Source organism: Heterodontus francisci, chromosome 24 (genome assembly GCF_036365525.1).
Source record: "Heterodontus francisci isolate sHetFra1 chromosome 24, sHetFra1.hap1, whole genome shotgun sequence".
NCBI classification, from domain to species: Eukaryota; Metazoa; Chordata; class Chondrichthyes; order Heterodontiformes; family Heterodontidae; genus Heterodontus; species Heterodontus francisci.
Window position 1 is genome coordinate 37,324,455 of NC_090394.1, and position 16,607 is coordinate 37,341,061.

Below are 16,607 nucleotides of genomic sequence, written 5' to 3' on the forward strand. Positions count from 1 at the left end.
TCAACACATCATCAACATATTGTTTGCCTTTGCTCCACGACCTTCTGGTCAGCTATTCTGTGACCTTGTCCTATCTACACCTTTTCCTTTGTTACCACTTGCCCCACCCCCGCTTTACTTGCTTATAACCTTTTACATTTCTAATATTTGCCAGTTCTGAAGAAGGGTCACTGACCTGAAACGTTAACTCTTCTACTCTCTCCACAGATGCTGCCAGACCTGCTGAGTATTTCCAGCATTTCTTGTTTTTATTTCAGATTTCCAGCATCCGCAGTATTTTGCTTTTATTTTAGTGTTTAATTCACTGCCACTTCTCTTCCAGGAATGCCTACGTTGAAGAAGTTCTGCTCTTCTCTCCGACGGGATTTTCGTTTGTCTCTTTTGCCTTGTTCACCTTCATTGCTTTCTATTTCCCTCCTGGTGTTTGACATAATGTCTACCAAAACTCGTTTTCACAGCCACATCTCCTTCTTCAGTGACTGTCTCCGGCTCCGACTTATTCCACGTGGATTCCAACTGCAGTTTCACACATCATATTTTGAATCTACCCAGGATTACAGGTATCTCCGAGAAATACAACGTTCCTTGGACTGCTATTCTCGCCGCATCCCGAGATCCACACTCTGCTATGCACCGCCACATGCACACATTGAACCTCTCTCTCCAGCAGCACCACCTCACCTTATCTCAAAGCTGTTCTACTCCACAGTTTCATTTCATCCTTCTTCTCATCCGACGCATCAACAAAAAACATTTTTCTTCCTTTCAGGTGTCAAGGAACGTAAGCTCCAGCAGCTGATGGGGACTAATGCCCCTCCAGATCCATCCCCTTGCCATGTATTCACTATACCCTCTGACCTCCCCCTCTCTGACGCTGAACGTTCTGTACTCAGCAAAGGTCTGAGTTTTATCCCCTTACGCCCCCACCTCAAAGAATTTCGCGCTCAGCATGACGTTGAGCTCTTCTTCCGTCGCTTCCGCCTCCGGGCTCACTTCTTTGACCAGGAGTCCTTCCCCCGATCAGTAGACCCATTCATCCGCCTCCAGCATTCTCCCTCTACCTGGACCCCTCCCCCTGGCCTCTTACCCGCTTTTGATCTTTTCATTGAAAACTGTCGGCGAGATATTGGTCATCTCAATTTCTCTGCCCCCCTCACTCACCCTAACCTGTCCCCCTCTGAACTTGAGGCACTCCGTTCTCTCAGGTCTAACCCCGACATGGTCATCAAACCTGCAGACAAGGGTGGTGCTGTTGCTGTATGGCGCACCGACCTCTACCTTGCAGAGGCTCAGCGCCAACTCACAGACACTTCTTCCTACCTCCCTCTGGATCATGACCCCACTACCAAACATCAAGCTACTGTCCACAGGACTGTCACTGACCTCATCTCCTCTGGAGATCTTCCCTCTACAGCTCCCCTTCCAGCCTCATAGTCCAACAACCCCGAACAGCCTGTTTCTACCTCCTTCCCAAAATCCACAAACAGGACTGTGTCAGCCTGCTCCTGCCCCACTGAACTTATTTCTTCCTATCTTGACTCTATCTTTTCTCCGCTGGTCCAATCTCTTCCCACCTGCATCCATGACTCTTCTGACGCCCTACGACATTTTGGCAATTTCCAGTTTCCTGGCCCCAACCGCCTCCTCTTCACTATGGGCGTCCAATCTCTCTACACCTCCATCCCCCACCAGGACGGTTTGAGGGCTCTCCGCTTCTTCCTTGAACAGAGGACCAACCAGTCCCCCATCCACCACCACCCTCCTCCGCCTGGCTGAACTTGTTCGCACATTGAACAACTTCTCCTTCAACTCCACTCACTTCCTTCAAGTAAAAGGTGTCGCTATGGGTACCCGCACGGGTCCTAGTTATGCCTGTCTTTTTGTGGGATATGTCGAACATTCTTTGTTCCAGTCCTACTCAGGCCCCCTCCCCCAACTCTTTTTCCGGTACATTGATGACTGTATCGGTGCCATTTCCTGCTCCCGCCCTGAACTGGAAAACGTTATCAACTTTGCTTCTAATTTCCACCCTTTTCTCACCTTGACATGGTCCATCTCCAACACTTCCCTTCCCTTCCTCGACTTCTCTATCTCCATCTCTGGGGATAGGCTGTCTAATATCCATTATAAGACCACCGACTCCCACAGCTACCTCAACTACACTTCTTCACACCCTGCCTCCTGTAAGGACTCCATTCCATTCTCCCAGTTTCTCCGTCTCCGACACATCTGCTCTGAAGATGCTACCTTCCATGACAGCGCTTCTGATATGTCTTCATTTTTCCTCAACCGAGGATTCCCCCCCCCATTGTGGTTGACAGGACCCTCGAACGTGTCCGGCACATTTCCCACACCTCTACCCTCACCCCTTCCCCTCCCTCCCAGGACCGCGACAGGGTTCCCCTTGGCCTCACTTTCCGCCCCATCATCCTCCGCCATTTCCGCCACCTCCAGCGTGATGCCACTACCAAACGCATCATCCCCTCCCTTCCCGTCATCATTCCGAAGGGATCGTTATGTCCGTGACACCCTGGTTCACTCCTCCATTACCCCCACCACCTCGTCCCTTCCCATGGCACCTTCCTCTGCAATCGCAGGTGTAATGCCTGCCCATTTACCGCCTCTCTCCTCAGTATCCCAGGCCCCAAACACTCCTTTCAGGTGAAGCAGCGATTTACTTGTACTTCTTTCAATATAGTATACTGTATTCGCTGCTCACAATGTGGTCTCCTCTACATTTGGGAGACAAAACGCAGACTGGGTGACCGCTTTGCGGAACACCTCCACTCAGTCCGCAAGCAAGACCCCGAGCTTCCAGTTGCTTGCCATTTCAACACTCCCCCCTGCTCTCATGCTCGCATCTCTGTCCAGGGATTGCTGCAGTGTTCCAGTGAACATCAACGCAAGCTCGAGGAACAGCATCTCATTTACCGATTAGGCACACAACAGCCTGCCGGACTGAACATTGAGTTCAATCATTTCAGAGCATGACGGTCCCCCATTTTACTTTTATTTTTAGTTATTTTTTCTTTTTCATTTTTTAATATTTTTTTGTGTTTATTTTATTTCATCTTAGTTTGTTCAGTTTGCTTACCCACTGTTTTTTTTTCATGTTTGTACTTGCAGCTGTTCAATTTTCAGTCCGTTAACACCCTATCTGTACTAATGCTTTGTCTTTCAACACACCATTAACATATTGTTTGCCTTTGCTCCACGACCTTCTGGTCAGCTATTCTGTGACCTTAACCTATCTACACCTTCTCCTTTGTTATCTCTTGCCCCACCCCCGCTTTACTTACTTATAACCTTTTACATTTCTAATCTTTGCCAGTTCTGAAGAAGGGTCACTGACCTGAAACGTTAACTCTGCTTCTCTCTCCACAGATGCTCCAGACCTGTTGAGTATTTACAGCATTTCTTGTTTTTACTTCAAATTAGCTTTGGTTTTCGATGAGCTGAAGAGTACCAAATACAATCTACTACCAGCCATTTGCCAATTCAAAACAAAAATGAGCAATGGCTTTTGCGAAGTCCTACAACAACTCAATTACAGTACTTGTAAACAGACAAGTTCGCAGAAGATTGTGAAATATAACTGAACCATACAAGAAACCAACAAACAGAAATTTTTTAAAAAACAAGTTAAGATAAAATATATTTCTCACATGGTTACTGTACAGATATGGAAGTTTCTAATACATTTGCATTGCTGGTTTGTCACTGACATGCAAGGCCCCAAGTTTTCAGCAACATAAAGCAGTTCCTAAACCAGTCCTTCAATAATATTGTGCCAATAAAGTGACAGTTTCCTTGCAGAAATTTACACTGGTCTAATTGTAATTGTGTGCAAGTTGAACAAGAATTGTAAACTTTTATCTTAAAGAATTTTGAAAGATTATTGATTGCAGTAGAACCACCTTGGAGGCGTTTGTCAACCCAATGTGATTAAGAAGCTGAAATAACATGCAGATGAAGCCAATTGCTACGCAAAGGTCAGTCTCTACAGACGTTAACCCAGCTATTCACACCATCAGACTCAGCAATAAAAGGGAGCCAATGTCTCAACAGCATCAGCATTTCCAGTTCAATAAAAATGTTTGAAAAGCAAATTAGAAATCTAAAAAAAGATGTTAACACCTTGGTAAGATCTTTGTGACTTCACTGAAGAAAGGCAGGATACTTTTTTATTCGTTTATGGGATTTGGGCATCACGAGCAAGGTCAGCATTTGTTGCCCATTCTTTAATATCCTTAATAAGGTTGCAGCGAGCTGCCTTCTTAAAATGCAGCAGTCCAGAGGGTATAGGTACACCAACAGCAATATTAGGAAGTGAGTTTCAGGATTTCGACCCAGCAACAGAGAAGTGAGGGCAATATAGTTCCAATTCAAGATGGCTTGTGACTTGGAGGGTAACTTGCAGGTAAGGTGTTTCCAAGTGACTGCTGCCCTTATCCTTCTAGGTGGTAGAGATCACAGGTTTGAAAGGTGCTGTCGCTGGTTGCTGCAGTGCATCCTGTGGACGGTACGCACCGCAGCCAGTGTGCGCTGGTGGTGGAGGGAGTGAATGTTTAAGGTGGTGGATAGGGTGCCGGTCAAGCGGGCTGCTTTGTTCAATGGTGACAAGCTTTGAGTGCTGTTGGAGCTTCACTCATTCGGGCAAGCGAAGAGTATTCCTTCACACTCACTTGTGCCTTGTAGATGGCAGACAGGCTTTGGGGAATCAGAAGGTGAGTTACTCGCTTCAGAATCCCCAGCCTCTGATATGCTTTTGTAGCCACAGTATTTATATCGCTGATTCAGTTACGTTTCTGGTCAATGGTAGACCACGGGATGTTGATGGTGGGGAATTCAGTGAAGGTAATGCCATTGAACATTAAGGGAAAATGGTCATTGCCTGGTGCTGTGATATCACTAACTGTCTGAGTGCTTCACACATCGTCATGGGAAGTGATGTCAACCAACATGTGATAGAGCAGTTGAAGTCGGGTTAGTCACCTAGTCATGTCCGTTATAGAGCACTCTTGTAAACTTGTTACTTCACAATAAAGAACCCACTATTTAAATACCGCTCAAGATTTTTTGGTACCTTATTGCTGAAGAAAGCAACAACACAATATGGTGGTAGCAGTGGCGGTGATCTGTATGTGAAGACCACAGCAGAGGCAGCAGAATGCATTGAAGTAGCAGTATTGCAGAGAGGCTTAAGCAATAGTGTTCAACGGGGGCAACGATCTCGAGCGACACATCAGGAACTGCAATCTGTCCCGTCAGAATCCACTGAAGACAGGACAATGCAACACATCGTCAGAGGTAGCGACGGTGGCACGACACTGTCAGGTTCGATGACCATCCGCTGAATTTGACGCTCATGAGAGTGAGTGTACATGAAGGGGGCTGTTTATTTTGATGGTGGCTGGCAAGAAAAGACAGGAATTGGGCTTGGGAAATGCAAGCAAAGTCGATTCACAGTGAGGCTGCAGAACAGCATCGCCGCTGCGCACCGTGTGTTTTCCCACCATAATCACTTCATGCGCGGAGTCTCCCCCACTGCAGACTGAAATCCCGCGCTGCAGGCAGTGAGCTCAGAAAGGCGGCCATTTGGCCCATCGTGTCCGCACCAGCTCTCCAAAAGAGCAATTCACTTAGTGCCATTCCCCCGCCTTCTCCCCATAACCCTGCACATTCTTCCTTTTCATTTAATAGTCTAAATCCCTTTTGAATGCTTCAATTGAAGCTGCCTCCACCACACTCTCAGACAGCACATTCCAGAGCTTAACCACTCACTGCATGAAAAAGTTTTTCATCATGTCTCTTTTGCTTCTCTTACCCATTACTTTCAATCTGTGCCCTTCAAGTGAAAATGCAAATATTTTGCCACTAGGAATACTAAAGAATATGTAGCTGGCAAAATGGGAAGCCATGATACAACCTATAAAGGCTACACTCACTGCATGCAATGGTTCTCCAATTAACTGTATGGGAGCAATAACGTTGGAGAGCAGGAACAGAAACTCTACATGGTTACAGAAAGTCTGCTGCAGTGTTGACACTAATGGTCCAATAGTTCCATGTAGCAAGGCTTTGAATCGTGACAACCCATGAGATCAGCAGTGTGCTAAAGAGACACAATCAAGATATATGTGACCCTATTGAGTCCATTCAGAATGTGCAACGATGGTACCCAGACAGAAGAAATGTGAAGAACTCCAAGAGGAGAACTGCGGTAATAGTATTTGGAAGGCAGGTCAAGTCAACTCTTCCAAATCATCATTTCATAAAATCTTTGTCAATCCAGGACAAACCGTTAGCGAAACAAGAAAAGATGAAAGCTGCATACAATAAGCATGCAGCCGTGGAACTGCCACCATTACAGAGTGAACAGAAGGTCAGAGTGATATATCTGCAAGAGAAGTCATGGTCCCCTGCAAAAGTATCGAAAATCTGCAACAAGCTAAGGTCATATGAAGTAACCACCCCAAATGGAACAGTACTAAGAAGAAACAGATGTCCACTGAGGGAACGAGCTAACAACATTGTGACCGACAACCCTATTGCTTTGAGAACACGTTCACATTCGAATCCACAGAATGTAGCAAAGAATAGTGATATGTGTAATGGTCAAGCTCAAGATGACTGTCAAGAGAAAAAAGTTGACAAATCTAGTTCTCAACCAAGCTACACAGTGATAGTTCTGATGAAAGGTCACAGACCGGAAACATTAACTGCTTCTTCCTCCACAGATGCTGCCTGACCTGCCCAATATTTCCAGCACTTTCTGTTTTTATTACACAGTGACAAGATCAGGTCAAGTCAGTAGACTACCTGTATGTTTCAGAAACACTTGATTAAAGGACATAAGAGTCAATGCATATGTAAATATTGTTCAAAACTGTTCGGTTTATCTTTTGTGTATTTTCATTTCAGGAAATGGGGATGTTGTGATAATACTTTAACAGTCTGAGTACGTCACACATCACAGGAAGTGATGTCAACTAACACGAGTCATGTTAGTCACCTAATCACATGTGTATTATAGAGCTCTCTCGAAAACTTATTACTTCACAATAAAGAACCCACTATATAACTACCATTCAGCTCAAGATTGTTTGGTAGCTTATTGCTGAAGAAAGCAACAATACAACAGCTGGTACTTGTGTGGCACGAATGTTGCCATTTATCAGCCCAAGCCTGAATGTTGTCCAGGTCTTGCTACATGCGAGCACACAGTTTCAACATCTGAGGAGTTGCGAATTGTACTGAACATTTTATAATCATCAGTGAACATCCCCACTTCTGACCTTATGATGCAGGGAAGATCATTGATAAAGCAGCTGAAGATAGTTGGGCCTAGGACATTACCCTAAGGAACTCCTACAGCGATGTCTTTGGGCTGAGATGATTGGCCTCCAACAACCACAATCATCTTCCTTTGTGCTAGGTATGACTCCAACCAGTGGAGTGTTATCCCCCTATTCCCATTGACGTCAATTTTGCTGGGGTTCACTCTCAACCGACCTCTTGAATTCAGCACTTTTTTCCATGTTTGGACCAAGGCTGTAATGAGGTCTAGAGCCAAGTGGGCCTGGCGGAACCCAACCTGAACATCGGCTAGCAGGTTATTGCTAAGTAAGTGCTGCTCAATAGCACGGTCAATGACAACTTCCACCACTTTTCTGATAATTGAGTGTAGACTGATGGGACGGTCATTGGCCTGAGTGGCTTTGTCCTGCTTCGTGCGGACAGGACATAACTGGGCAATTTTTCACGTTGTCGAGTGGATGCCAATGTTGTAGCTGTACAAGGACAACTTGGCTTGGGTCGTGCTGAGTTCTGGAGCCAAAGTATTCAGTACTACAGCCGGGGTATTGTGAGGGCCTTTGCTGTATCTGGTGCCTTCAGTCATTTCTTGACATTATGTGCAGTGAATTGAATTGGCTAAGACTGGTACAGCACAGGACTACATGCATGCTAAGCAGCAGAAGCAGCATGCGAAAGACAGGAAACCTCAGGAGGAGGCTGAGATGGATCATCCACTCAGGACTTCTAGCTGTGGATGGTTGCAAATGTTTCAGCCTTGTCTTTTGCCCGGACATGCTAGGATCCACCATCATTGAGAATGGGGACGTTTGTGGAGACTCCTCCTCTAGTTAGTTGTTTAATGTCCACCGCCATTCACGACTGGATGTGGGAGGACTGCAGAGCTTTGATTTGATCTGTTAGTTTTGGGATCGCTTAGCTCTGTCTTTCGCATGCTGCTTCTGCTGCTTAGCATGCATGTAGTCCTAAACTGTAGCTTCACCAGGTTGGCACCTCAGTTTTAGAAATACCTGGTGTTGCTCCTGGCATGCTCGCCTACATGCCATTGAACCAGGGTTGGTCCCCTGGCTTGATGGTAATGGTGGAGTGAGAATACGTCGAGCCATGAGGTTACAGATTATGGTTGAACACAATTCCACTGCTACTGAGGGCCCACAGTGCCTCATGGATGCCCAGCTTTAAGCTGCTAGATCTGTTCCGAATCTATCATATTTAGCACGGTGTTAGTGCCACACAACACAATGGAGGGTCTTCTCTGTGTGAAGACAGGTCTTAGTCACTCCTATCAATACTGTCATGGACAGATGCAACTGGGACAGGTAAATTGGTGAGGGAGAGGTCAAGTAGGATTTTCCCTCTTGGTGCAGCCCCAGGCGCGCAGATATGTCTTTCCCGATTCAGCCAGCTCAGTCAGTAATGATGCTACTGAGGCACTCTTGGTGATGGCCCCCACCCAGAGTACATTCTATGCCCAAGCTATCTTCAGTGCTTCTTCCAAGTGATGTTCAACATGGAGGAGTACTGATTCATCAGTTGAGGGAGGGCAGTAGGTAGTAATCAGCAGGCAGTTTCCTTGCCCATGTTTGAGCTGACGCTGGGACAGTGGCAGTAAGGTATGATTCAGTGAGTATGTCAGGCTGTTCCTTGATTAGTCTGTGGGACAGCTCTCCTAATTTTGGCACAAGTCCCCAGATGTTCACGAGGATAACTTTGCAGGGTCAACTAGGCAGCGGATGAACCCGTGATGTTTCTGGTGCCTAGCTCGATGCCGGATAGTCTGTCCAGTATTATTCTTATTCAACTTTCCTGTATCGGTTTGTAGTAGTGGCTTACTAAGCCGTTTCAGTGGGCAATTACAAGTCAACCACATTGCCGGTGTGGAGTCACATGTAGGCTAGACTGGGTAAGGACAGCAGATTTCCTTCCCTGTAGGACATTTGTGAACCAGATGGGTTTTTACAACAATCCAGTAGTTTCATGATCATTACTTTTTAATTACAGCTTTATTTATTAATTGAATTTAAATTCTACCAGTTGCCATAGTGAGATTTGAACTCATGTCTCTGGAGCATTGATACGGGCATCAGGATTACTAATCCAGTAACATTACCACAATGCTACCATTCCCGTAGGTAGAATGAACTTTCAGGGTTTGAGATTTAGTGAGCTCTATAACATAGGTGGTCATCCAGGAACAAGGAATACTTAACACTTTTACAAGCTGGCTGGCATGAAACTTGTTGCCAAGTGTTGCACTCATGATTTACTCTTCTTGACTATGTGGTTATTCAGGGAGCATTTTATATAAATTAGCAGAGACCCCAAAAACATTTGCAGTCAAATTAGTATCTTTATTACAACAGGACTTCTTTAAATACAGGATTTCTAGATATTCTTTCACCAAAGACTGAAACAGAATTAAAACTTCTCACTCTGGAAAAAGCTACATAAAGCTGTCCATGTGTAAAAACAGGCTGAGGAATATAAATACAAATTTTGTCAAACATTTGGCCTAGTGACCTGCTTATAGTAACTGAATATGAAAGTCTAATCAGGAACTGTTTTCTCCGGAGTTGAAAAGGCAGGTTTACATCTAATGGGCTCTTCTGACTCTCAAAAAAGCCACATAAAGCTGCGCATGTGTGAAAACATTGAATTTCTATAAATTGCAGTTAGCAACCACTTCCTGAAACATTCAAATATCGCAAAGTTTAACTGAATGCAATAAATGGAAACGGGTTTCAAAAAAATTGCAGTGGCGCCGAAAACTAAATGTGCTTCACGTGGACATTGCTCACATATCTCAAACTTTAATTTATGCAGTAAACGGAATTGGGTTTCAAAATGCACTCCGGTCCTCTGCATACCCCAAGTGTCTCTGCGCGGACCATAGCAGAGACTGGCAAAACATTTTATAGAGCCCTCTTGCAGGCAATTATAAATAAACAAGATGTAAAAAAAGATCCTGCCAATGAAACATACTATAGCACTAACTTCTTGTAAAAGACTAAGTGGGAAGAAGTAATTTGATAAGAGCTTTGCCATTTAGTACTGGAAACAAACTATTAGCTCATGATATTAAAATTCTACACATTCCAGCTGGAACTAAAACTACATATTAGGCAGGGAAACAGAATTCCACAGCTAATGCAAATCTTTACATTAGGAGTCTTGACCTGTTTTTTAGACATAATTAATTTACAACAATATCGATGGGTGTTTTTGTGATCGGAACGAGTTTCCAGGGGGTTCTGCAGGGCTCAGTACTAGGTCCCTTGCTTTTTGTGGTATATATCAATAATAGGTGGTATGATTAAGGAGTCTGCAGATGATTCAAAAATTGGCCATGTAGTTGATAAAGAAGAAGAAAGCTGTAGCCTGCAGGAGGACATCAATGGACTAGGCAGGTGGATGAACTGTGGCAAATGGAGTTAAATTTGGAGAAGTGCGAGGTAATACTTTTGGTGAAGGCCAACAAGGCAAGGGAATACACAATAAATGGTATGATACTGAAGTATAAAGGAACAGAGGGACATTGCAGTGCATGTCCACAGATCCCTGAAGGTGGCTGGACAGGTAGATATGGTGGTCAAGAAGGGATACAGGATACGAATATACGAATTAGGAGTAGGCCACTCGGCCCTTTGAGCCTGCTCTACCATTCAATAAGTTCATGGCTGAACTAATTACTCCACATTTCCACCTACCCCCGATAACCTTCCACCCCTTTGCTTATCGAGAATCTATCTACTTCTGCCTTAAAAATATTCAAAGACTCTGCTTCCATCACCTTTTGAGGAAGAGAATTCCAAAGACTCACGACCCTCTGAGGGAAAAGAATTCTCCTCATCTCTGTCTTAAATGGGCGACCCCTTATTTTTAAACAGTGACCCCTAGTTCTAGATTCTCCCACAAAGGGAAACAACCTTTCCACATATACCATGTCAAGACCCCTCAGGATCTTATATGTTTCCATGAGGTCACCTCTTACTCTTCTAAATTTCAGCAGAGACAAGCCTAACCTGTCCAACCTTTCCTCATAAGACAGCCTGCCCAGTCCAGGTATTAGTCTAGTAAACCTTCTCTGTACTGCCTCCAATGCATTTACTTCCTTCCTTAAATAAGGAGACCAGTACTGTGCACAGTACTCCCGATGCAGTCTCACCAATGCCCTGTATAGCTGAAGCACAACCTCCCTACTTTAGTATTCAATTCCTCTTGCGATAAACGATAACATTCTAATAGCTTTCCTAATTATGTGCTGTACCTGCATACTAACCCATTGCGATTCATGCACTAGGACACCCAGATCCCTCTGCATCTCAGCTCTGCAATTTCTCACCATCTTTGTCATCATTAGCTGAGGCATAGAATTTAAGAGCTGGGAAGTTATGTTGCAATTGTATAAAACACCAGTTAGGCCACAGCGGGAGTACTACGTGCAGTTCTGGCCACTTCACTATAGGAAAAATGTGACTGTGCTAGAGAGGGTACAGAGGGGATTTACAAGGATGTTACCTGGACTGGAGAATTTTAGTTACGAGGAAAGATTGGACAGGCTAGGGTTTTCTTCTTTGGAACAAAGGAGGCTGAAGGAAGACCTAATTGAAGTGTATAAAAATTATGAAGGGTCCAGATAGAGCGGATATGAAGGCTCTATTCCCCTTGGTTGAGGGTCAATAACCAAGGGGCATAGATTTAAGGTAAGAGGTAGGAAGTTTAGATGGATTCAGGGGAAATGTTTTCACCCAGAGAGTGGTGGGGATCTCGAACTCACTGTCTGAAAGAATGACGGAAGCAGAAACCCCCATCGCATTTGGAAAGTACTTGCATATGCACTTGAAGTGCCGTAACCTACAAGGCTACTGACCAAGAGTTGTAAAGGGGGATTAGGCAGGACAGCGACTTGTCAGCCAGCGCAGATACGATGGGCTAAATGGCCTCCTTCCGTGCTGTAACGAATTAATACATTTCCCCCAGGGGCAACTAACAGATCGTGCTTGTGCTAACTTAAGTCTCCCTTTATCAGATAGATAAGAAAAACTTGCATTTCTCTCGAGCTTTACAGCCAATGAAGTACCTTTTGAAGTGTAGTCACTGTTGTAATATAGGAAATGTGGCGGCCAATTTGTGCACAGCAAGTTCTCACAAACAGCAATAGGATCATTTGTTTTAGTGATGTTGATTGAAGAATAAATATTGGTCAGGATACCAGAGAGAACACCTCTGTTCTTCTTCCACATGGTAGAGATGAGCAGAACAGACTACTAATCCAAGGTCTTTGCTAATGCCACTCTTTAGAGTAGAAAGACCAAGGGGGATAAAAATTAGCAAAGAAAAACAAATGACACATGAGCAGCAACAAGATAATCAAGGTGTAGGGCCACTAAGCGACGAAGGAGGCGAGCTTGTAGTGAAGGGAATACCAGAGATCAATGAACAGAGGCTAATATACAGCAGTTAGTGAACACACAAAAAGTTTCCCTTGAGTACAGAAGATTAATGAGTGATGATTAAAGGACTTCATAAGGTAGAGAGAGAAACAATCTTTTCAGTGGGACAGTTCAGAATAAGGAGGCATAACCTTAATATTAAAGCTAGACGTTCAGAGGTGATGTTAGGAAGCACTTCTTCACACAAAGGGTAGTCGAACTCTGGAACAATCTTCCCAAAAAGCTGTTGAAACTGGAGGTCAATTGAAAATGTCAAAATTTTTGGTATGCAAGGGTATTAAGAGCAATGGAACCAAGGCAAGCAGATGGAGTTATGATACAGATTGGCTGTGATCTACTTGAATGGCGGAACAGGCTCTGCAGGCTGAATGGCCTACTTCTGTTCCTATGCTCCTAAATTATTCAAATTTACAGGTAGACAAAAAACCAGGACCTGATGGTTCCCATCTGAGAATCCCTCATCTCTTTTTCCACCACATCGGTGACTGTATCCTACTCCTGTCGCAAAATGGAAAATTGCAACAACTTTGTTTCCAATTTCAACCCTTCCCTTGCCATCTCAGACGCTTCCCTTCCTCGCCTACTCTATTTCCATTTCTGGGAATAGACTATCTACCAATATTCACTCTAAGCCAACTGACTCCCACAGCTACCTTGCTCCCACCCCACTCACTGTAGGGACTATTCCATTCTCCCAGTTCCTCCATCCCTGCATCATCTGTTCTGACAATGCCACCTTCCATACCAATGCTTCCGATATGTCTTTCTTTTAGGAGGATTCACCCCTACAGTACCTGACAGGGCCTTCAACCATGTCCGATCCTTGCCTACACTATTACTTTTACCCGTTCCCCTCCCTCCCTAAAGGATGATAGGGTTTTCCTTTCCTCATCTTCAAACCCACCATATTCAACCGATCATCCTCTGCCACCTCCAGCATGATGCTATCACATAACAATTCTTCCTCTCTCCTTTCAAGCAGTACGAATGGACCATTCCCTCAGCGATAACCTAGTCCACTCCTCAATCACCAATAGCCCCTCCCCTTCCCACGATACCCAACAGCCCCTTCTCTTCCCACACAAATGGAGGAGTTACAAGAACTCCCCTTTCACCTCCTCCCTTCTCACGCTGGGCTCAAAACACTCTTTCCAGGTGAAACTGTGATTTACTTATACCTTTTTCAATTTAGTGTACTGTATTCATTGCTCATGATGTGGTTTGCTCATTGGGGAGACCAAACCCCGATTGAGTGAGCGCTTTGCAGAACACCTCTGTTCAGTCTGCAAACATGACCTTGAGCTTCCATTGCCTGTCATTTCAATTCTGCCCCCGTCATTCCCACTCTGAGCACTGTGTCCTCGGCCTCCAATACTGTTCCAATGAAGTTCAACGTAAGCTCAAGGAATAGCACCTTATCTTTCAATACTGACTTCAACAAATTCAGATCATAACCTCTACCCCTATTGTTTCTCTCAGCAGCTGTAGGTAATGATTCTGCTGTTGTTATTTACAGCTCTACAACCATCTTTTGTCTCTTTACGTCGCATTACCATCTCCTTTTGCCTTGCACTATCATCCCTTTTGCCAGTTAATTTCTTCTGCCTTCCATCCAGCACAAACCTTAAAGATTTTATTCTTTCCACCAACCCCCCCCCCCCCCCCACCTCTGCATTTGCTTAGAACCTTGTATCTTTACCTTTTTCCAGTTTTGACGACAGGTTAATGACCTAAAATGTTAACTCTGTTTCTCTCTCCACAAATGCTGCCTGACTTGCTGAGTATTTCCAGCGTTTTCTGTTTTTATCTCAGATTTCCAGCATCGGTGGTATTTTGCTTCTGTATTAGAAGATATCGTGGAGGCTTGGACTATAATTTTACAAAACATGATTCCCTTCTTCAAAAAAACAAAGAGACAGGGTTAAGCCAGGAAATTAGAGAGCCATTGGCTTTACTTCAGTTGTTGATAAATTACTGGAGTCTATAATATAGGATGAAATTGCTAAACAATTAGAGAATGATGAGTTAATCTGAAACGCCATCGTGGATTTCCAAAAGGAAACCTTATAAAATCCGTTGAAGAAATAACAAAAGATAAGGCAAGTGTAGTGAGTATGCTTTACATGGATTTGCAAGAACTATTTGACAAGGTACCATACAAAAGACTTAGGACAAATATAAAGCCACGTGGAATTAAAAGAATGTAGCCAAATGGATAGAGAACTAGTTGGAGGGCAGTAATTAAAGCCAATGGGCATAACAAAGTTTAATCGACTAGAAAGATGCGGTGAGTGGCATTGCATGGTGTTTACAATGGGGCTGATGTTATTTTCTACATCCTAAAATGATCTGAACTTAAGGCATGAGGGAACAGTATCAAAATTAGCTGATGACACCAAAATGAAACGTATTGCAAACGGTGACCGAGGACTGTGGAAGACTTCAGGAGAACATAAACAGGCTAGCAGGATGGCTAATTGGTGGCAGATGCAGTTCAATGTAGAAAAATATGAAATAATACATTTAAAAGAATCAAGGAATTAAAACTTAAATGGTAGCATTTTAATTGGAGCAGAGCAAGAGGGAGTAGTGTGCAACCACACAGATAATGAAAAGGTAGCAGCCAAACAGATAAGATCTGACTAAAAGGCAAACTGAATGCTCAATTTTGCATCTAGAGGCATAGAATACAAAGCAATAGTATGAATCTTTTTAAAAATGACCCCATTCAATTAGCAACACATACCTTGATAAGTAGAATATTGCGCTTCTCCATGCGTCGGGCATTTGCTTCCTGTTGCTCCCGTTTCTTCTGTTCAGCGAGAAGCTGGGTCCGTAAGTTCAAAACATCATCCTGAAGCTGCCTTCGAGTTTTTTCCAACATTCGAGCACTGCAATAGATAAACAAGCAGGATTAGAAACGCACAGAGGAAAGGACAGAAAGCAAATGAGTGGCTTTATTCGGTTCCCATGAGATAGTACGATATTTCCTCCAATGAAGTGGAAGACGAGCAAGAGTTGACTGACAGGGAGTTTCAAATGATCAAATCTCAAAAACATTGCTAGGTCTTGGATCTTTTCATCAAGTTAAAAACTTCACTGAATGATTCATCAGCCAGTATCAGCCCCCAATCTTTTACTGCATCATACTATGGAATAGCAAGAGTGTCTTTTTTTTTTATTCGTCATGGGACATGGACATCGCTGGCTAGGCCAGCATTTATTGCCCATCCCTAATTGTCCTTGAGAAGGTATTGGTGAGCTGCCTTCTTGAACCGCTGCAGTCCTTGGGGTGTAAGTACACCCACCGTACTGTTCGGAAGTGAGTTCCAGGACATTGACCCAGTGACAGTGAAGGAACGGCGATATAGTTCCAAGTCAGGATGGCATGAGGCTTGGAGGGGAACTTGCAGGTGGTGGTGTTCCCATGCATCTACTGCCTTTGTCCTTCTAGGTGGTAGAGGTCAGGGATTTGGAAGGTGCTGTCTAAGGAGCCTTGGTGCATTGCAGCAGTGCATCTCGTAGATGGTACACACTGCTGCCACTGTGCAGCAGCGGCGAAGAAAGTGAATGTTGAAGGTGGTGGATGGGGTGCCAATCAGGTTGCTTTATCCTGGATGCTGTTGAGCTTCTTGAGTGGTGTTGGAGCTGCAACCATCCAGGCAAGTGGAGGGTATCCATCACACTCCTGATTTATGCCTTGTAAATGGTGGACAGGCATTGGGGAGTACAGAGGCGAGTTACTCGCTACAGAACTCCTAGCCTCTGAACTGCTCTTGTAGCCACAGTATCTATATGGCTGATGAAGGGTCACTGACCTGAAACGTTAACTCTGCT

At 44.3% G+C, this 16,607-nt stretch overlaps 1 protein-coding gene across 5 annotated transcripts in view; it reads right to left on the bottom strand.

Annotated features, from left to right (window-relative positions):
• Window positions 1-16,607, bottom strand: part of mad1l1 (mitotic arrest deficient 1 like 1) — a 999,406-nt gene that overhangs the window by 783,688 nt on the left and 199,111 nt on the right. For all 5 annotated transcript variants that reach the window (XM_068055940.1, XM_068055938.1, XM_068055941.1 and 2 more), the window contains one exon: window positions 15,517-15,661. In XM_068055940.1, the coding sequence (XP_067912041.1) occupies window positions 15,517-15,661 (145 nt within the window). The remainder of the gene's footprint in view (window positions 1-15,516; window positions 15,662-16,607) is intronic.